Source organism: Stegostoma tigrinum, chromosome 33 (assembly GCF_030684315.1).
Source record: "Stegostoma tigrinum isolate sSteTig4 chromosome 33, sSteTig4.hap1, whole genome shotgun sequence".
Classification (NCBI taxonomy): domain Eukaryota; kingdom Metazoa; phylum Chordata; class Chondrichthyes; order Orectolobiformes; family Stegostomatidae; genus Stegostoma; species Stegostoma tigrinum.
In genome coordinates this window covers 29,066,561-29,089,297 of record NC_081386.1, presented here as the reverse complement: position 1 = coordinate 29,089,297, position 22,737 = coordinate 29,066,561, and the positions used below count along the sequence as shown (strand labels likewise).

The following is a 22,737-nucleotide window of genomic DNA, read 5'->3' as shown; positions in this document are numbered from 1 at the left end:
CAGATGGGATCAGGTTGGATTGCTCTTCTTAGGGCCATGATGGGCTAAATGTCCTCTTTCTATGTTGTAAATTCTCTACGTTTCTTTAAGGTGTCATGGAGTGAAAATTTCCAATTGGTGCTAGGTTGGGGCCAATCTATGGTGTCAATCCATGTCCTGGAAGACAGTTCAAGTAAAGAATAATTATCATGGAGCACAATCATTCAATCATTATCTGTTGGAATGATCTTGAAAATCACGCCAATAGAACTTCCAATGTCCCAACTTCTTGTCTGCATTTTAGTCACATGTAACTCTGCATTAATAGAGTTACATGTGACTAACAGGCTATCAAAAAAGAGACATGGAGTACAAAAGCCAGGAGGATATAATTTTCCTTTCATAAAGTACTAGATTGGCCTCAGATAGAGGATTATGTTGAATTATGGGTGTTAGGATCTGAAGGCTTTAGAGAGAGTCCAGAACAATTTAGAAGGGAGGGGTTGGGTGCCAGCGATGAAAGACTTTAGTCACAAGGCTAGATTGGAGAAGGTAGAGCTGTACTTCTCACAGGAGAGACATTTGAGAGGAGATGTAATCAAGGTGCTCAAGATGAAGATAGAGAGAAAAGGGTCAAGAACCAGAGGACGCAAATTTCAGGTGAAAGAAGCATAAGTAATGTAAGGAACAATGCAGCAAGTGGTTAGGATCTGGAATGCAATCCCTTTGAGGATGGTGGAGGCAGATTCAATGCTGGTTTTCAAATGGCATTGGATAAACACTTGAAGAGAAAAGAAATATATCAGGCTATGCCTAAAAGGTGGCAGAGTGGGACTGCTGATTATCTCCTGTTGAGAACCAGCATTGGTGTGATGGGACAAATGGCCTCTTTCTGTGCAACAACAGTATCATAGAGTCACACAACACAGAAACGGATCCTTTGGTCCAACTCGTCCAGGCTGACCAAGTTTCCCAAACTAAACTAGTCCCACTTGCTTGCATTTGGCCCATATCCCTCTAGAATTTTCCTCCTCATGTACCTGTCCAAATGTCTTTTAAATCTTGTAATTAAACCTTCCTCTGGCAGTTCATTCCACATATGAACCTCTCCCTGTGTGAAAAAGTTGCCCCTCAGGACCCTTTTAAATCTTTCATCTCTCACCTTAAACCTATGGCCCCTAGTTTTGAACTCGCCCATCCTGTGGAAAAGACCTTTGCTATTCACCTCATCTATGTCCCTCATGATTTTATAGACCTCTATAAAGTCACCCTCAAACTCCTATGCTCCAGTGAAAAATGCCCCAGCCTATCCAATGCCTCGTTATAACTCATACCCTCCAGTCCTGGCAACATCCTGGTAAAATTTCTTTGAACCCTGTACAATTTAACAATTTCCTTCCTATAGCGGGGCAACCAGAACTGCACACAGTACTCCAAAAGTGGCCTCACCAATGTGCTGTACAACCTGAACATGACGTCCCAACTACTATAGTCAATGGTCTGAGCAGTGAAGGCAAGATGCTAAATGCCTTCGTGACCCCTCGGTCTACGTGTGACGCAACTTTTGAAGAACTATATACCTGAACACTTAGGACTGCCTGTTCGACAAAAATCTACAGCCCTACCATTAACTGTATAATTCCTGCCCTTGTTTGTTTCACCAAAATGCAATAACTTGCATTTATTCAAATTAAACTCCATCTGCCACTCCTCAGCCCCTTGGCCCAATTGATCAAGATTTCTTTGTAATCTTAGATAACCTTCTTTACAGTCCACCAGCATCTGCAAACTTACTATCCATGCCTTTTAAGTTCTCATCCAAATTATTTATTAAATGGAAAACAACAGTGGACCCACTACCGAACACTGTGAAACACCGCTGGTCACAGGCCTCCAGTCCGAAAAACAACCCAACACCACCACCATCTGCCTCCTGCCGCCAAACCAATTTTGTATCCAGTTGACAGGCTTTCCTTGAATCCCATGTGATCTAACTTTACTAATTAGTCAGTTCTGAGATGCATTAGACCGTAAAATTCAACCCATGGAGATTTCCTTCATTCCTTAATTGTCATCTTTTTGCAAGTGTTTAGGTCCTTTTTAAGAGGTTATGGGATTAACCAGCAGTCATATTTTCACTGTGATAATTTTGTGTCTCTTAATTATGATAGGTATCGCATGAGAAAACAGAATTGTCCCAACTGTAGTTACTCCTGGTGTGAAAATGTGAAGGACAATGAAATGAGTTTGAGAAAGGTAAATGGACTCTCAGAGAGCATTGCTTAGTGTTGTCAATCCTCCAGGGTGGTCTGCAGTCTCCAGAAATGAAACATTAATTATTACCATGCTCCAGCTGGGAGCAATCCACGGAAAAATATTCATGGGAGCATTAAAAGATTGTTTTTCATTTGAATGCTTAAGCCAATTGGTTGGAAACTTAATTAGAGCTGAAAGGCCGTGGGATGATACCTCCAGGAATGTATCCAGCCAGAGTTAGTCCCCGGGGCTAAGGTGAGTCATGTTGGTGAGCAGATGGGGTATCAGAAGGCAGGAGATAGGGGAGGTCCAGGTTTTCCATGTGGAATGGGGAGGAGCTCAATTTCTCAGCCTCCCTGACTCTTGATGCAGCTTTATTGTGCACACTAAGCACCCAGTGTGATTGACACACCTCAGGGTTAAAATTGTAATGGAGCCTGTGTTAAATCCCCAAACCCTAACTTTAGACTTTTTTTATGAGGCCTTCAATGATTAGCTCACAGCTTTACAAAGAGTTAAATTAACAGCGAGATAGTAAACATGGAAAGAAATGACCGCTTCCCTAGTTTAACTCCTCTTTGAGGGGGAGTGGAGGGAGATTGTTAAAATTGGCGCGAATACAGTTCTGATTTATGTATTTAGAGCCGAGACTTGTTTTCCGAGCGATGGAGTCAACTTGTTCTGATTTACAGCTACTGACTTAGTTATTTGATGGGTTATAGCACCACACCTCAGGAAGGACATATTGGTGCTGGAGCGTGTCCAGCAGAGATTCTCACGGATGATCCCTGAAATGGTAGGTTTAACGTACAATGAACGGCTGAGGATCCTGGGACTGTATTCATTATCGTTTAGAAGGTTGAGGGGAGATCTAATAGAAACTCACAAGATAATGTTTGGCTTGGAAAGGGTGGACGCTGGGAAGTTGTTTCCGTTAGGCTGTGAGACTAGGACCCGTGGGCACAGCCTTAGAATTAGAGGGGGTAAGTTTAAAACGGAAATGAGGAGACATTTCTTCAGCCAGAGAGTGGTGGAATTCATTGCCATGGAGCACAGTGGAGGCCGGGACGTTAAATGTCTTCAAGGCAGAGATTGATAAATTCTTGATCTCGCAAGGAATCAAGGGCTACGGGGAGAGTGCAGGGAAGTGGAGTTGAAATGCCCATCAGCCACAATTAAATGGCAGAGTGGACTTGATGGGCCGAATGGCCTTACTTCCACCCCTATGTCTTATGGACTCATGATAACCATTGTTAAAACATTTTGGAATGCAAGAGGCAAAGTGACATCAGCCTATTGCTTGCAGTACAGGATTGTTAGAATCACACTGTTACCTGTTCAGGCTGTGCTTGTCTTCGTTCACATGAAGCATGAGTTAGCTACATGAAATCAGTTGACGTCAGTTTCTGGATGACTTGGGTATCTTGGCTTTGGTCCTTGAGGCTTTAAACTGAACATCTGGGAACACCCTTGCGTATCATTATGTTTGATCCCAGCTGATAGTAATATTAGGCAAGTCAATTCCCTGAATGAGAGATAATGGGAACTGCAGATGCTGAAGAATCCAAGACAACAAAGTGTGGAGCTGGATGAACACAGCAGGCCAAGCAGCATCTCAGGAGCACAAAAGCTGACGTTTTGGGTCGAGGCCCGAAACATCAGCTTTTGTGCTCCTGAGATGCTGCTTGGCCTGCTGTGTTCATCCAGCTCCACACTTTGTTACCCTGAATGAGAGCTGTCTTGACATTTCATATGGTTAATTTTTACAATTAACTACCTTGGTAATTAGTCTCTGAAAGGTCTTTGCTGAGGCTACAGATGTTCCTCAACAACAGGGTATAAGTTTATTACAAAAAATAAGAGAAAAGAAGTTCAAACAAAGCTATATATGTAATTTAGAAAGATCTAAATATAAACAACAAAACAAAGTTTTAACCTATTCTCCAACACTGTCCTTTTTTAGATACTCAGTCCCAGGGCAATTTTACTCCTACCCCAATTCAAATTGATTCTTCCAAATTTCATTTCCTTGGATGGCAGAGACAGTTTTATGAGTTTTTTCTAAGGCAGGAACCTTTCATAATATTGATGGACTGAACCTTTCTGGTGGTAACAACTTGAAGACTTTTCTCCAAACTCTCCTGACTTAGAAACTCCACAAATGAGAAAAATGACTGGTTTCCCTGAACTAAAAGCTTGCTTATCCTGCATGTTCTTCCTTCTGAACTGAACTCTTGATTCTTTTGAGTTGAACTCAAAAACAAAATCTACTAGCTTTATGGTCTGTTGTAAACTCAGTTGTATAAACATTCAATCCATTATCACTATAGAGTTCTGCTCGGCAACTGACAGCAGTCACATGCTTTCTTGGAATTGATGCACTTAAAATACTGTAAGAAATGATTTATTTTACCTGTTTAAAACAAACAACCTTTACAGAACTGACCCGTTTCCATCTACTTCTATCTTAAAACCCAAACGCCAAATACACCTTTCATCACTACTGGATCAGTTGTACTTATTATGTAGTTAACCAGTATTATTCAAGGATGTTTAACCTCTACGGCAGCAACTCATTAATTAATTAATGTTGCAGAATATTAACAGACATTGACATTGTATGATAATTAACTGGTTTACATGGATAATAGGAGACAACAGAAAATAATTATGAGATGGTTAATTGTGTGAAGACTTCAAGTTGTATCAAAAACCATGAAATAAATGCTTACGGATCATACTTATTTAAAATTCAAAAGTCAGTTTCTCCCCAACTTCCTTTAACAGAATCCCTTTTTTATTGAGTGGAAGCAAGCCATTTGGCCCATTCAGTCCACACCAGCCCTCTGAAGAGCACCCCAGTCAGACCCACCCCATCCTCTCCCTATAACCCTGCATTCCCCATGGTTAACCCACCTAACCTACGCATTGCTGGACACTATAGCATGACCAATCTGCCTAACTTGCACCTCTTTGGACTCTGGACCACTCAGAGGAGACCCATACAGAGGCAGAAAGAACATACAAACTCCACACAGACAGTCACCTGAGTTTGGATTTGAACCTGAGTCCCCAGTGCTGTTAGGCAGCATTGTTAACCACTGAGCTACTGTGCTGTCCTTGCATCCCTTAATGTTCTAGAGGTTGTCATGTTCTGATATCTCGCCAAAAGGCTTACTCAAGTGTGAGTGCTTGCCATGTTCTTTGTGCCGTAGCAGAGAGTGTGATTTTGTCATAATCTGCTCTATTCTTTTACAGTGTCTGAGCTGCTCCCACATGATTCTTCCAACAAGCAGATGGATGAGCACCCATTACTGTGTGTAGTCATTCATCCAAGCTTTAATGAATCATGCTGAAACAGCTAAACCACTGGAAAGGTACACCCCATGTATTTTAATATAATCAGGTCATTGATAAAATTACAGAAAATCCTGAGAAAACTAAATTTACTCGTAGTGAAGCATTCTGTTTCCCCACTTCTGAACCTCTGGCACTTTTGAAAAGGTGAGATTGGCAGATTGTTCTGCTCATACTAATTGGACGCATTGTTCAATTGGAATTTGAGTACTAAGGAGAAAAGCATTATAGATTAGGAGCAGAAGGAGCAAAAGTAGATGGCTTCAATATAATATAGTCACTCAGAAATCAGATCAGGGATTCAGAAGAAATGTCTTTACCCAGAAAGTGTTGGAATGTGGAATTCGCTACCACAGAGAGGTGTTGAGGCAAATAATGAAGAGACATTTAAAGAGAACTGTAACTGTGTAACTGTGTGAGGGAGAAGGGGATAGAGGGCTAGCCTGAAGGAGTTATAAGTAAGGATGGGTAATAAATACCTGGATGGACCAAATGGGTTTCTGTGCTGTACACTTTGTGCAAATTAAGTGTTCTACTCCACATAAACTAGACGTATGTTTCTCTATGCTGCAGTGTCAGGACCTGAGACAGACTTAATGCTTGCCGGACAGGAAACAAGAATAAAATACTCAGATGCTTTCATTAACAAACTTTCTGCTGGAGTTATTCATTTCTCATGTGTGTAATTATTATTCTTCTTTTTGTCAGTGCTGATCGAACACAATGTGCGTCCAGCTACACAATGTGGGTAATCAAGAACAGTGTGTAATGGCTAAATTTTCAATTATTTTCCCTACTTTGAAATCAATGTGAGAAAATAATTCAGCACAATATTTCTGATTTTTGGCTGTGCGCTGAGGTCAAAATTTCCAAGATCTATCCGAGATTTTGTGTGTATTCCTCACATTCGACAGGACTTTCAGGAAAATTTCTTCACTCGGATAGAAATAAATCTCTTGAATTCTCTACTATAGAGGTATTGAAGGATCGATGATTGAATTCATTCAAGACGCAGATCAGGGAATGAAGGGATTTGGAGAGCAAACAGAAGATTGCAGTTGAGTTGGATCAACCACGGAGGGAGATCTTGCAGTGCAATGGTAGTGTCCCTATCGCTGGGCCAGCAGTTCTGGATTCAAGTTCCCACAAGAATTTGTTGGCCGTGAAAGGGGCATTCATGATGCAGTTCAAAAAGCTCATGAACCTGTGAATTCTTCCAACACTTCCCTCGATTCTCCAAAGGGGATAGAAGTCTTCTTGGAGAAATGTAAAGAAGAAACAACCCTCTTATTGAATGGCACAGCAGGCTCGAGGGACCGAATGGTCTACTCCAGCTCCAGTTTCTTATGTTCCTGTGGGCTTTTGCACAGTCTGTGGAGATCAGGAGGGTTATGGCACGTTTTGGGACAGTGAATGTGGTTTCAAACTAATAAGATCATAAAGAATAATGGTGAGGATTTGTGATTACAGGTTGACTTTATTTGGATCAACAGGGACCAGAAATCGTTTGAGTGGTTTGTTAGCCTTCTGACTAAACTAGAGATGGACCAAGCAGATGAAGAGCCTCAAGGTAGGTCGACAAGCAAAGATGTGAATTAATCTAGCACCCTGTACAATTTCAAGATTACTTAGAGTACTTCACAATTACTGAAGTATTGTGAAGTCTGATTATTGTAGTTGTGTAGAAAATATATTTCCAACAGCACAATGAACTCCCACAAATCACAATGAAAATGGCCAAATAATCTGGTTTAGCGATTTTGAGGGGTGAATATACACTGGGAAGTATTTTCCTCCTCTTCTTCATGGCCTCTTTCACCTGAGTAAGCGGATGCAGCCTCAATTTAACATAAATGTGCAGGTCAGTGGTGTATGGTAGGGCATAGTTGAACTGTAAATGTGGACATGAAAAATGTTCCGAGTATTCTCACTTGAATGGTGAAACACATGGCTGTATAGTTATGGATTTTATCCTTCCAGAGTTGGGCTGTGTTTGGAGAGAGTATTTTTCACTGCACAACTTTCAGTACATTATGATAATTGTATGTATGTCACAAGTAGTTGCGACAGCTATGTTTTCACCAAATTAATTGATTCAAATATGAGGCTGCAGACTAAGCATGAAATGAAACTGGATAACTTTTCCAGGCTGGAAAAGAAAGAGAATTATCTTAAAATGTGAATGCGGTTTTTCTCTATATTGTGTAAGTGCCAAGCATAAGCCTAGGATCATTCCACATAACTATTCACACCCTCGGATTGACACTCTGAATTTCTTTTTCCACTGGGACTAAGTTCCACATTTCTAGCTGGGAGTTCCAATCCTGGCTTCTTCAGAAATATGGAATGAACCTGAAATCAGATAGTTCTGTACGGGTGCAGGAGACGTGAACAAAGTGAAACCATGTCCCATCAATATACCAGCTTCTGGGGCTTCAGTATTAGGCTGCACAAGCAATGACTGCGGCAGCTGCTCTGAGAGGCTAGATAGAACATAGAACATAGAAACATAGAACATAGAACATAGAACATAGAAACATAGAAACATAGAACATAGAACATAGAACATAGAAACATAGAAACATAGAACATAGAAACATAGAAACATAGAACATAGAAACATAGAAACATAGAACATAGAACATAGAAACATAGAACATAGAACATAGAACATAGAAACATAGAACATAGAACATAGAAACATAGAACATAGAACATAGAAACATAGAAACATAGAAACATAGAACATAGAAACATAGAAACATAGAACATAGAAACATAGAAACATAGAAACATAGAACATAGAACATAGAAACATAGAACATAGAACATAGAAACATAGAACATAGAACATAGAAACATAGAAACATAGAAACATAGAACATAGAACATAGAAACATAGAACATAGAACATAGAAACATAGAACATAGAACATAGAAACATAGAAACATAGAAACATAGAACATAGAAACATAGAAACATAGAACATAGAAACATAGAAACATAGAACAGTACAGCACAGAACAGGCCCTTCAGCCCACAATGTTGTGCCGACCATTGATCCTCATGTATGCACCCTCAAATTTCTGTGACCATATGCATGTCCAGCAGTCTCTTAAATGACCTCAATGACCTTGCTTCCACAACTGCTGCTGGCAACGCATTCCATGCTCTCACAACTCTCTGTGTAAAGAACCCGCCTCTGACATCCCCTCTATACTTTCCACCAACCAGCTTAAAACTATGACCCCTCGTGCTAGCCATTTCTGCCCTGGGAAATAGTCTCTGGCTATCAACTCTATCTATGCCTCTCATTATCTTGTATACCTCAATTAGGTCCCCTCTCATCCTCCTTTTCTCCAATAAAAAGAGACCGAGCTCAGTCAACCTCTCTTCATAAGATAAGCCCTCCAGTCCAGGCAGCATCCTGGTAAACCTCCTCTGAACCCTCTCCAAAGCATCCACATCTTTCCTATAATACGGCGACCAGAACTGGACACAATATTCCAAGTGCGGTCTAACCAAAGTTTTATAGAGCTGCAACAAGATCTCATGACTCTTAAACTCAATCCCCCTGTTAATGAAAGCCAAAACACCATATGCTTTCTTAACAATCCTGTCCACTTGGGTGGCCATTTTAAGGGATCTATGTATCTGCACACCAAGATCCCTCTGTTCCTCCACACTGCCAAGAATCCTATCCTTAATCCTGTACTCAGCTTTCAAATTCAACTTTCCAAAGTGCATCACCTTGCATTTATCCAGGTTGAACTCCATCTGCCACCTCTCAGCCCATCTCTGCATCCTGTCAATGTCCCGCTGCAGCCTACAACAGCCGTCTATACTGTCAACGACACCTCCGACCTTTGTGTCATCTGCAAACTTGCTGACCCATCCTTCAATCCCCTCATCCAAGTCATTAATAAAAATTACAAACAGTAGAGGCCCAAGGACAGAGCCCTGTGGAACCCCACTCACCACTGACTTCCAGGCAGAATATTTTCCTTCTACTACCAGTCGCTGTCTTCTGTTGGCCAGCCAATTCTGTATCCAGGCAGCTAAGTTCCCCTGTATCCCATTCCTCCTGACCTTCTGAATGAGCCTACCATGGGGAACCTTATCAAATGCCTTACTGAAGTCCATATACACCACATCCACAGCTCGACCCTCATCAACTTTTCTAGTCACATCCTCAAAGAACTCAATAAGGTTTGTGAGGCATGACCTGCCCCTCACAAAGCCGTGTTGACTGCATTTGATCAAGCCATGCTCTTCCAGATGGTCATAAATCCTATCCCTCAGAATCCTTTCTAACACCTTGCAGACGACAGACGTGAGACTTACCGGTCTGTAATTGCCGGGGATTTCCCTATTTCCTTTCTTGAAGAGAGGAATTACATTTGCCACTCTCCAGTCCTCAGGTATGACTCCAGTGGAGAGTGAGGATGCAAAGATCTTCACAAGTGGTGAAGCAATTGCATTTCTCGCTTTCCAAAGCAGCCGAGGACAAATCTGGTCCGGGCCTGGCGACTTGTCAATCTTAATGTTTGACAAGATTTTCAGCACATCAGCTTCCTCTATCTCTATCAATTCCAGCATGCACACCTGCTCTTCAAAGGTTTCATTCACTACAAAGTTCGTTTCTTTCGTAAAGACAGAAGCAAAAAACTCATTTAGCACTTCCCCTACCTCCTCAGACTCCACACACAAGTTCCCTATGCTATCCCTGATCGGCCCTACTCTTTCTTTGACCATTCTCTTATTCCTCACATAAGTGTAAAATGCCTTTGTGTTTTCCCTGATTCCTTCTGCCAAGCCTTTCTCGTGCCCCCTCCTGGCTCTCCTCAGACCATTTTTGAGCTCCTTCCTTGCCTGTGTGTAATCCTCTCTAGCTGGACTTGACCCTAGCTTCCTCCACCTTATGTAAGCTACCTTCTTCCTTTTCACAAGAAGCTCCACCGCTCTCGTCATCCAAGGTTCCTTTATCTTACCCCTTCTTGCCTGTCTCAGAGGGACACATTTACTCATCACTCGCAACAACTGTTCCTTAAACAGTCTCCACATGTCTATAGTTCCCTTGCCATGGAACAATTGCTCCCAGTCCATGCTTCCTAACTCATGTCTAATCGCGTCATAGTTTCCTCTTCCCCAATTAAATATCCTCCCATTTTGCCTAATCCTCTCCTTCTCCATAGCTATGTAGAATGTGAGGCAGTTATGGTCACTATCACCAAAATGCTCTCCCACCACAAGATCTGATACCTGCCCCGGCTCGTTTCCGAGCACCAAGTCTAGAATGGCCTCTCCCCTCGTCGGCCTGTCAACGTACTGCATTAGGAAACCCTCCTGAACACATCTTACAAAAACAGCTCCATTCAAATCTTCTGCTCAAAGCAGGTTCCAATCAATATTGGGAAAGTTAAAGTCACCCATTACCACAACCCTACTGCGTCCACACTTTTCCAAAATCTGTCGACCTATGCTTTCTTCAATCTCCCTGCTGCTATTGGGGGGCCTGTAGTAAACCCCTAACGAGGTGACTGCTCCCTTGCTGTTCCTAATTTCCACCCGTACTGACTCAGTAGGCAGATCTTCCTCGACAAAGGAAGCTTCTGTAGCTGTGATACCCTCTCTGATTAGTAGTGCTACACCCCCTCCTCTTTTTCCCCCCTCCCTATTCTTTTTAAATGTTCTAAACCCTGGAACATCCAGCAACCATTCCTGCCCATGAGAAACCCATGTCTCTGTTATGGCCACAACATCATAGCACCAGGTACTCATCCATGCTCTAAGTTCATTACTTTTATTCCTGATACTCCTTGCATTAAAGCAAACACGCTTTAACTGATCCCTTGGTTCCTTCCCAGGAAAATCCTTCCCACTAGTTGGTCTATCTCTTGCTACTGCCTCACCTGCATCAACGCTCACCTCCGGTATACAGCTCAGGTTCCCACCCCCCTGCCATACTAGTTTAAACCCTCTTGAACTACTCGAGCAAACCTTCCACCCAGGACATTGGTCCCCTTCCAGTTCAGATGCAACCCCGTCCTTCTTGTACAGGTCCCACCTTCCCCAGAAGGCATCCCAATTATCTACATATCTGAAGCCCTCCCTCCTACACCAGCTGCGTAGCCACGTGTTAAGCTGCGCCCGCTCCCTGTTCCTCGCCTCGCTATCTCGTGGCAACGGTAGTAAACCAGAGAACACTACTCTGTTCGTCCTGCTCTGCAGCTTCCATCCTAACTCCGTGAAATCACTTTTTATATCCTCAATCCTATTTCTGGCTATATCATTAGTGCCAATATGTAACACGATTTCTGGCTGTTCGCCCTCCCTTTTTAGAACCTTATACACCCGATCGGAGACGTCCCGGAACCTGGCACCAGGGAGGCAACATGCCTTCCGGGAATCCCGATCCTGACCACAAAATCTCCTGTCAATTCCCCTAACTATCGAGTCCCCTACCACGAGTACTTTTCTATTCTGCCCCCTTCCCTTCTTTGCCACAGTGTCAGGCTCAGTGCCAGAGAACTGACTACTATGGCTTTCCTCTGGTAGGTCATTTCCCCCAGCAGTATCCAAAACGGTATACTTATTGCTGAGGGGAATGCCCACAGGGGATCTCTGCACTGTCTGTCTGTCCCCTTTCCTCCCCCTAACTGTGACCCATCTATCCTTGTCCTGAGCCTTAGGAGTGACCAACTCCCGGTAACTCCTCTCAATTACCCCCTCTGCCTCCCGAATGATCCGTAGTTCATCAGCTCCAGCTCCATTTCCCTAACACGGTTTTCAAGGAGCTGTAGTTGGGTGCACTTCCCGCAGATGTAGCCAGTGGAGACGTGGAATAAAAGTGATGAACTTAGAGCATGGATGAGTACCTGGTGCTATGATGTTGTGGCCATAACAGAGACATGGGTTTCTCAGGGGCAGGAATGGTTGCTGGATGTTCCAGGGTTTAGAACATTTAAAAAGAATAGGGAGGGGGGAAAAAGAGGAGGGGGTGTAGCACTACTAATCAGAGAGGGTATCACAGCTACAGAAGCTTCCTTTGTCGAGGAGCAAGCAACTGCCCTAGCATCCATACCCCACTTATCTGAACACCCACTCAGTACTAAAGTAGAAAGCTTACTTCAAGTAATAATAACAAATTAATAACAAACTTATATTCAATAGAGAAAGTTTAGAAAGAACCTTACCTTATTAACTAGGTTAGAGGAGGAGGGCGGGTGGGAGACTCCACAGTTGTAGAGTCTCGGGTTTAGCCGCCTTGCTGATATATATACTCACTGCTTTCCTTCCCGGCTGCCCCTCTGGTCCTCGTCACTTCCTCTGCTGCTCCCGCTCCTTCTCTGAAAGGGGAAAAACACCGCTGCCCGCTACCGGTAAGTAATTTTAAAAATAAACTGCTTTACCTTAGCTGCAGCCTTCCGGAACCGTCTTACCTCCGCTGCTGCTCGCACTCAAAATATATCAGTTAAGACCATAAGACCATAAGACGTAGGAGCGGAAATTAGGCCATTCGGCCCATCGAGTTTGCTCCACCATGCAATCATGGCTGATAAGTTCCTCAACCCCATTCTCCCACTTTCTCCTTGTAATCTTTGATCCCCTTGATAATCAAGAACCTATCTATCTATTTAAGAATGAGGTCAGGGTGGCAGTTGGTTCAGGAGATAGGCTACCAGGTAACTAGGGTTCCAGGTAATTAGGGTGGTGTGTGAATAGAATACCAGTGTGCCAGGCAAGAGATGAAACACATTGAGTAGGTCATGCATAGGGTAGGTCACTCTCTGGGGGTGAAGGTTGTGTCATGTTCAGCAACAGGTGAGTGGAGTGTTGAGATGATGAGGGGAGTGAGGGGTTATCATGTCTCGTGGTGTGGGAAGGAGGGTGTCAGGACTAGTGGGACGAGATAGGGATTTCCTGAAATCTGCTGAAATTGGGATTCTGCATGATACCACCATTTAATTCCAGTCAGTGCTGCTCCGAAAACTATATCAGAATCTTCAGGCCAATGATCTATTGAAATAATCATCGAATTGTCTCCTGTGTGCCTTAATTGTTCCTGCTATCAGCACTTTTCTAGACAGTGGATACTAAACCTGGATCAATCTTACTTCTAACTCTTTTATTGCTCGGTTCACATTTGCTTCTTTTGCAAAACACTTTAAGTATGTACCCTCCGGTTATCAAACCTTTTACGAATGGAAACAATTTCTCCCTATCCATTCTGTTCACAGCCTTCATAGGTTTGAATGGCAACAAACTATTGACCTATCAGTCTATATCACATACCTGTCAATATCCTTTGGAGTTCTATGCAGCCCTCTTCAAAGTTTATAATGCTTCTAAGTTTTTTGTCATCTGCAAACGTTTAAATTGTCCCTGTACACCAACATGTAATAATTTCTGTATGTCAGACAGGGGAGTTGATGGCACCATGATAAGTCATTGGACCTTAAAAATCCAAAGCTCCAGGCTAATATTTTGGGACATGAGTTCAAATCCTACCATAGCAGATGGTGAAGTTTGATTTCATTTAAAAAAGAATCTGGAAGGCAGCCGAATGGTGACCATGTAACCACTATTGATGATTGTGAAAAATAATTTGGTTCACTAATGTCCTTCAACGATGGAAATCTGCTATCCTTATCTGGTCTGGCCTACATGTGACTCCAGACTTACAGCAATGTAGTTAACTCAACTTCAATTGGGAATGGGTAATAAATGCTGGCCTAGCGAGTGACACCCATGTCCCATGATCGAACAAAAATAATCTGTCAAACATGATGTGGCTGTGATTGCGTGATCAGAATTGTTAAGTCAGTCATTTCTTCCTTCCAATGTATAGGTAGATTCTTGGAGATGCACATGTACATGACCTCTGCTCTCAGTAAAAATGACATGAAGGCTTTGGGTCTACAGATGGCTCTGGATCTGTTGGCTAAGAAAGAGAATCGTGATTCCATTACGGGCTTGCGAACCAGAACACAGCCAGGTCGGCCAGACTGGGCCAAGGTAATTGGGAAAAAGAAGTAAATGGGATGTTTTCCTTGTGGGCAATCAGATGTATAGCTCAGTGGGGAAATTGTTCAGTGATCCCAGCCTGGGACACACATGAGGTGCTACAACTGGCTTTACTGTCCCTACTCTGGGGAAGTGCCAGGGAAAGGAAAGCTGGAGGTGGGGTGACAGAAAGTGGGAGAGTGGGGTGACACAGAAAGAATGAGTTCACGAAAATAGGAGACTGCAGACAATGTGACTTTTCTGATATCTACTCAAGACGCTACGTACTTTTCCATGTGAAATATAACGCCAGTAACTCAAGAAGATTCTTCCAACAGCACTTCCAAACCTTTGACCACTACCACCCATCGAGACAAGATCAGCAACACATGCTAATTCCCCTCTGAGCCACACATCAGCATAATTTGGAACTATATCACTGTTCCTTCGCTGCTTTGAGGTCAAAGTCCCTTCCAAATAGCACTGTGAGTGTACCTACACTCCAAGGACTGCAGTGGTTCTCAGCACCACCTTCTTCAGGGCAAGAAGGAATGGCAATTACTGTTGGCTGAGCTAACAACAGTCACTCTCCCATGACCGAAAAGAAAGCAACTTTTATTTTTCTAATCTAGTGTTCTGTAATTAAAGCATGTTTTCTTTGTACTGCTGGCAGAAATGCCTTCTGTCTGCCTATGTGACCCTGATCTCCAGGTCACTTGTTACTTTAATTTCTGGGTGTTCCGACATCCCCTTCTATGCCTTTCTAAAAGGGCACATTATAATGTTATCAGTTGAACCTGTTGGCATGCAGAGGATAGATGGCCGGGCTGATTCCTGCAGGTGACCTTTCTTCAGGAGTTGGTACAAATGCAGCAGATTGCAATGTTTGAGATGATGTGCTTTCCTCACCTCCTTACAGCTAGGTAAAGCAACCCATTTAATAGTAGGTTTTGCTAATGAGGTTTCAAACTGCCTTCTGTCTCTTCCCTTTTCCTTCTCACTATATTAGCAATTGTAACATTGTTTCTCTCATTGTTTTCATGCTCTTTCCATTGTCTGATAAAAAGATCATTTTATCTAACAACATCTTGTTTGCTTCTTAAGCCCTTTCTCACCCTCCCCATACTTTCTGCCTCTTGATTAATCCCCCACCCGACCTCTTCATGTTACGGATTCTGTGGTACATTCCTCGGGTGATGTAGCAAAGTGATAATGTTACTGGATCCAGATACCTGAAATTATACTGTGCACGAGAGTTCAGATTCTACCACAGCATCTGGGGAAATTTAAATTACAATAATAAAATTGGAATAAATTGCAGTGTCATCAATAATGATCATGAAACTGTCAGACTGTGGCAAACCCACCTGGTTTACTGATATCTTTTCGGAGATGATATCTGCTATCCTCACCCTGTCTGGCTTCCAGATCCATAGTAATGTGATTGCCTCTAAACTGCCCTCTGGAGTGGAGAAGGAAGCTACTTATAGCTGCTACAGAGAAAAGCACTGGCTACGCCTACGACACATGCACTGCAATGATTCAAATGGCAACTCATCGCAATTTTCTTCAGTGAAATTAGAGATGGAGACTAAATGCTGGCCTTGCCCAAATTACTTATATTCCAAGACAAATTTTTAAAAAGTGCAAGAAGGAGAGAATTTGAGAAGATCTTTGCAAAATATAAATATCAAGTAAGATCAACCAACTTGGTCCCAATTCTTCAATCCTTTGACTTGGTGTTGGTCTAGGCTGATGGTTTTGCCCTGTCTATTCTATACAGTATTGGTAATGCCAGTATGGCCCACAGGGATACAGATTCAAGTCAGTTTGAGATTTCTACTCCTATTTATGTCGTGAAAGCAGTTCTGATGGTCAGTGAGATTACTTAAATTCTGCACAACTATATATTTTTGTTTATAATGCATACAAATCCAGAAATCAGCAATTATACCTATTCAATACTGTATCTGGAACATTTACACATTTTAAAGCTTAGTATTCCTACCATTGAAAGTTTCCAGTGGCCAGGAAGTAGCCCATTTAACAAAAATAACTTGCATTTCCAGCAATTTTTGCTTTGTTTTGGTTTTAACTAGGTTGTCTTTCGCAGAAACACAAGCATGCAATGTCGTAGCTTTTGTTTAAACAATAAAATAGAAGTTTATTAAGCAAAAGAAATGAATATAAAATAGAATAAACGAATCTATTTACTGATAACACAAATTCAAAGAGCTCACAGTAAATGTATAATCCTGTCAATCCCAAAACACTCCTTTACCAATTCTATAAAAAAGTCCTTATACAATACCTAACAGCAACTCTTGCACAGCACTTACACCAGAACTCCTTCTCTAACGTCTTGATAGGTTTAAGGTAGCTACAACTTTAACTCCTAAAATGCAAATAATGATAGCTTCTTCCTGGAGCCATCGTACAAATAACATGTTACATATGCTTAGCTTCAAGTCCTCTTCACAGTTTTATCCCCTAACACTTCTAGTCTGGAACTAAAAATACTCCTTACTCTGAAATAATCTAGTTTCACCATATTCACCCTTTCTCAAGAGCACTGCTGTATACATACATCTCCATGCAAGGACCTCAAGGAATTACCCCTCTCAAAGCAAAAATATCTTTCTCTAAGCTATGGATATTTCCCTTAAGGCCAATAAACCTCCCAATCCAGAAATTTCAAACAGAAACATTGAGGTACAATTGTCTATATTGCCAGCCCATAATATCCTGAAGTAAACTAAAACCCGTTAGAATGCCTAAAAGGCTCTCACAAACTGTAGTAAAAGAAATCACCATGGCTACAGAAATACTTACATGTTAATTGTTAACTTCAGACACACAGAAAACACATATACTGTTAACCAAAATTCAAAATACAAACTTAAAATAAGTTATGTATTTTTAAAAATATCACACCGGTTATATACACCAAGTCACACAAGAACATACTGGGACAGATGAACAAAAGCTTGGATGAAGAAATAGCTAATATAATAGTATATTAAAGGACCAGTGGGAGGTGTGAAGTCCACTTTAGTGGTCCCTCCAACAATCTTTGGTACTTGCTGTGCCTTTAACCCAGGAAAGGTATCAAAATCACCCTTACAGCTATAAATTTCCCAGTTCCTGCAGACTTGTGCTCCATGTTCAGCCTCAGTCAGGATAAACTGGCAGTCTAACTCATCAGAACATGTTCTGGTGTGCTGTCATCACTTGCATTTCAAAGCTACATTTTGCTGATTTGGAGTTTGAGGTGACTGAATAGTTGGGATACAGACAAACATCCATATTATGCCGTACTACATGCCCAGCTTCATTACAGAACAGCAATAACAAGGAGCAGGAAGAAAGGAAGGGACAGGAAGAGAATACTAATTTAAATATATAAACTGGTAATTGTCACTTGTGGAATATAGTGTATGCACTGGCGTTTTTATATTCAAAAAGCAAAATGTTGAATAGACACATTAAAAATAATTTATAGCACAGACACTTTACACAGCATCTTAAATTACATAACAACTGTAAAAAGAGCTTTTAGATTATGACAGAGTGACATGTTGATTGCTCTCTTGTTGGAGCTGTAAATCATTGATTTTTATTCTCCCTATCTCTCCTCTATACTATCGATTTCAGACAGTAATTATGTGGGTGTGAAATGTGTATCAAAGCCGAGACAGCAATTTAATCTAATGATACATGCTTTACAGTAACATTTGCTAATGCATTGTGAGAAAAAGTTGCATTAAGAGGTATTTTAATAATATGTTGTAAAACCTGTAGTCGCTCAACACCAGTAGCAGTAACCTTGCCTTCATTAACCCCCCGCAAGGGAGTTTGTGGCATTTGCTTGAGTGCTTTATTTCTGCTAATTCACATTTCGAGGTTTCCTGCATCGCTAGTGAAACAGTTGATGGCTAAACTCACTTCCGGTGGGACTGCAGATAAACTAGTTGGATTTTCAGTCCATTTGGGTCAAAGAAATAAAAAATTTTAACTTCAAGCAAGAGTTCTAATAAATTGAGCCTTTCCCAATGCACTGCACAGTCAGGCTAGAACTGTGCTCATATTCTGGAATGGGTGCAAAGTAGATCTAGCAATTGTTTCCAACTGAACATTTACTGTATCATTCTCACTTCTTAGCTGAAGTCTTGGATTTATACAGGACAGAGTTTATACCTTAGTAACAGGCCATCACACCCAACTATATGCCAGAACTTTCTTCCACATTGCTTCATCTCAATCTCTACCAACAGATCCTTCTTCCTTCTCCTCTCTCTCCTGCTTCACCTCTACCTCCACAGAACCATTCTCTCCATGCTGTCATTCCCCTCTCCCCACCTCTCCTGCCCCTCCCCAGCGAACTAAAATCTGACCATTACTGTGCCAATAAAATGATCACTTCATTGTGAAAACAATCCATTCTTTTTTAATTTGGGCTCGTGTTACAGAACAGTGTTTACCTGACTATGTTTTTATTTCTATAATATTTGTGTCTTATCTGTTCCTATTTGCGTGTCTTTTGTGTGCGGTAGTTTAAAAGGGGTGATGTTTTAAGGTGCATAATCATAAATTGGTATGATTCAGTTATTCTGCCATTGGTTAAGAAAATTAGTTTGGCTACAATCAATAATTATTTCCTTGTTAATAATCAAAACCCGGTATGTATTTGGTAGTTTAGTTAAATTTTCAAATTTGTGAAAACTCTAGGAGCAGTGGAACTGATATCCATGCATTGCCCCAAGTGAATTGTAACATTTTAGTTGTCGCATAGTTGATATAGTTGTAAGCAGCGTGACAACAAATCTCAGTGCATTATGATAATATTGTCTTTTTCACTTTTGTAGGTTTTCCAAAAAATTGCTGAAGAGAGGAAGGGAAAGGTCCATGTTTTCTTCTGTGGTTCCCCAGTCCTGGCTAAAACAATCAAGGCTCAGTGTGAGCATTTTGGCTTCAAATTCTACAAAGAAAACTTCCAGTGATGTGGTAGTGATTGTGAATCAGCTGCGTTTCTCTCTGGTGCAATGTATAGTTTGCCTTTATGTAATCTTCCTCTGTTCGTGTGATTGATTCAGGTCTGGCCACACTGCATTGCTGGGAGTGACATTCCTCCAGAGAGAGGAAATCATATCTGAGATTTTCCATCAGTTTTTTTTTCTTTTTTTGCCTGGTATTCAGGAAGGCAAACAATTGGATAGTGGAGATTCCACTTGATTTGTTCCCCTGGCATGACTAACCCAGACTGAATCCGAGATCCCAGGCATCATCTCTGAAACATGCTGACTTAGTTGACCTCAGCCAGCAACGGTTGGCCACAGCAGTTAGTCTCTGCACCATTGGACTCTGGGAAATTTGTGTGTGCTGTGTTAAAGTATTATACCCCTCACATTCAACTAGCTTCTTGCATTCGGTATACAGCTCCAAACATGAAGTGTGGGCACTCAGATAAACTATCAGGTAGGTTTCAAACACAGGGAACCATGCTGGCTATTCTAGCTTGAGTCAAAAGAGGAAGCCAAAAGAAAGGGAAGACCCAGGATTTAAAGATAACTCATTGTGTTCAAATATTTACTGAGATCTTTCTTTTGAAAACCGCAGCTTACTGCATTGAGTATGGGATGAATGAGGTCATTGGGCTTCACTGTGTTAAAATGCAGATTTCCAAAGGTACACAATGATCCCCAGTGGTAACCTGGAAGTTCATAACATAATCTGTTCATTTAACTCATCTTGCTGATGTGCCTTAGTGTTTACAGAAATAATATTCATTGCAGTAACAATCTGCTCATTTCACTGGCCTCCTTTTGCAGCCTTAGATGTATTTCAAAATGGTGATGTGGCATATTTCTGTTTGCTCAAGTAGAAGTAACACTTGTTGTGGAGCTTGTAACATGTTATTGGAAATTGATGTGCGCAATGACCCCTTGAGCATTTTAGAAAATCATGTTCTCATTCGCCATTTGCCTTTTCAAGCTATGATTAGATTTTATATGGAATCAATGCTGTGCAACAGTCAATCTCACTCATCTAATTTATAACAATGTTCACTGAATTTGAACTGAAGAGTCTGATTTTGTTACAGTTTGGTAATTAACTTCCTTCCACATGAGACGGTAAAAGTTTGGTTTCCCGAAAACTGCATGAGAACTGCATGGAGAGAAACCATTTCATTCTTCTTCACTCCCCGTACAGGTTGGGTGATCCTCCCACGTTGCAAGGTCAGGAGACTACTGCTAACATGTCCTCCTATCCAGCCGTGGGTTTGGAGAGAGCTGCCACTGCCGGTTTCATTTTACTGGGTCCTCCTTTTCCTCATGTGGCCTGTGGCTAATGAGAAAGCAGTGAAGGCTTGTCACTTGCGAGGCTGAATTCCATCGAGCTTTGCTTCACAAGGGAGTCAAAGTTTAAGGGGATCAGACAGGAAGGTGAAGTTGGGGCCACAATCATATCAGTCCTGGTCTTCTTGATTGGCAGAACAGGGTCAAAGGGTTAAATGGCCTATTCATGCTCGTACATCCTATGTTCATTAGAGGAGAGAAAGTCTGTGATTTAGACATATCATCTCCAATATTGTCCTTGTTGGCTTGAGTCTTACTTACCAAACGATGATAACACGCATTTGTGACCTCCAATCATGAGAGAGGAGATTAAATCTGAACCAGGCTCCATGTTGTATCTTGATATTATTCAGACAATTTGATGAAAATCCCGACTATCAGTGCCTTTGTACTAACGTGAATATTTACCAAATTCCTCCATGTGTAAAGCACATTGAGTTGCAATATTGAAATGGAGCAGAAAACAAATTAGGATGAGCACCTTATCTGTTTGCAAGAGAACAATTGAACAGAACAAATGCAATTTCTACCCAAAGCTGTATGTGCCAGATTCCATGCATCTGCTATTTTGACAGGCGTTGTCCATTTTTTAATAAAAACAACATTGGCATTTAGATCATTGAAAATAATTAATGTCTATTTTAATGAACTATTAATTCAGTGCTTCAGGAGTAATTAAACTCCAGTCTATATCTTGATATCTTTCATTTCTTCAGGCTTGTGATTCAATGTAATTTCTATTTTGCCCAGGTTTTGAAAAATGTAGATTGATTCTCTTGTGGTATTTGTGGCTCTTATGATGTGAACCAGAGATGTCAAGGTTAATATAAAATGAACAAACTAGCACAGAGTATGAATTCCAACTGACCCTACACAAGATGGGTCAGTTGGGCAAGCTGCAAGAATCTCATTTAACTGTCTCAAAAGAATGATTGCAAAAGAGTGCTGTTTAAAATGCTAATTTTTGGCATTAAATGAACATTGCCTGTTGAGGCTGAAATAAAGGCATGACAAAAGCATTGTGTAAGGAATAATCTGCAAGTCAATCTTGAAGTAGTGTAGTTTTCTAGCTTTTCTAAACATGGTTCACTTATCAGTGCTGGTGCTTCTGTCATTTTTTCAATGAGGTTGTTTGCATTTCATGAGAAATAACTATCTGTCTGTAAATGTTATTAAACATAGACTATCATACATGTTCTAATAGTGCAGAGTAATCTTGTTTCTATATTGCTATCTGTTTCCTGACTCGATGGACACCCATCCCATACCTTAAACGTTAACCCTCATCTGCCACACAATCACATTTGTGTCCATACTGTTACAGGATGTGCAATTCTAGCATTTCAGCAAAGCTCCTTTGACAGCTTCTTCCAAATTCGCCACTTCCACGAGCCAAAAAGACACATGCAAACACACTTCCAAGTCACACGCTGTCCTGATTTGGAATTATATCAGTGTTCTTTTACTGTTACAAGGGCAAAATACTGGAGCTTCCCCCAGACAGCTCTGGCAGTCAGCTTTTGCTGTATGATTCAAGAAGGCAGCTCGCCACCACCTTACCAAGGGCAAAACACTGAAATTGCCGTGTTGCTCACATCCCAGCATCAAATTTCTAAACATTAAAGACTTAAACTGGTGTCAGACACATTGCTCACTCTCCTATATCTGGTTCCCCATGGCCACAATTACTCTCCGAATAAATGAAACCATTCATAAAACTGTGCAGCTATTTATGAATATGCCTGTCCTACATTGTGCCTGGAGCTTCTGCAATAAAGAGTT

The 22,737-nt window shown here is 41.4% G+C and overlaps 1 protein-coding gene across 1 annotated transcript in view; it reads left to right on the top strand.

Moving 5' to 3' along the window:
- nox5 (NADPH oxidase, EF-hand calcium binding domain 5) overlaps positions 1–22,076 on the top strand; it is a 94,744-nt gene extending 72,668 nt beyond the window's left edge. Inside the window, exons 16-19 of the mRNA XM_059639193.1 lie at positions 2,151–2,235; positions 7,063–7,166; positions 14,449–14,611; positions 19,465–22,076. Coding sequence (XP_059495176.1) covers positions 2,151–2,235; positions 7,063–7,166; positions 14,449–14,611; positions 19,465–19,599 — 487 coding nt within the window. The 3' untranslated portion in view covers positions 19,600–22,076. The remainder of the gene's footprint in view (positions 1–2,150; positions 2,236–7,062; positions 7,167–14,448; positions 14,612–19,464) is intronic.
- The last annotated feature ends 661 nt before the right edge of the window (positions 22,077–22,737 follow it).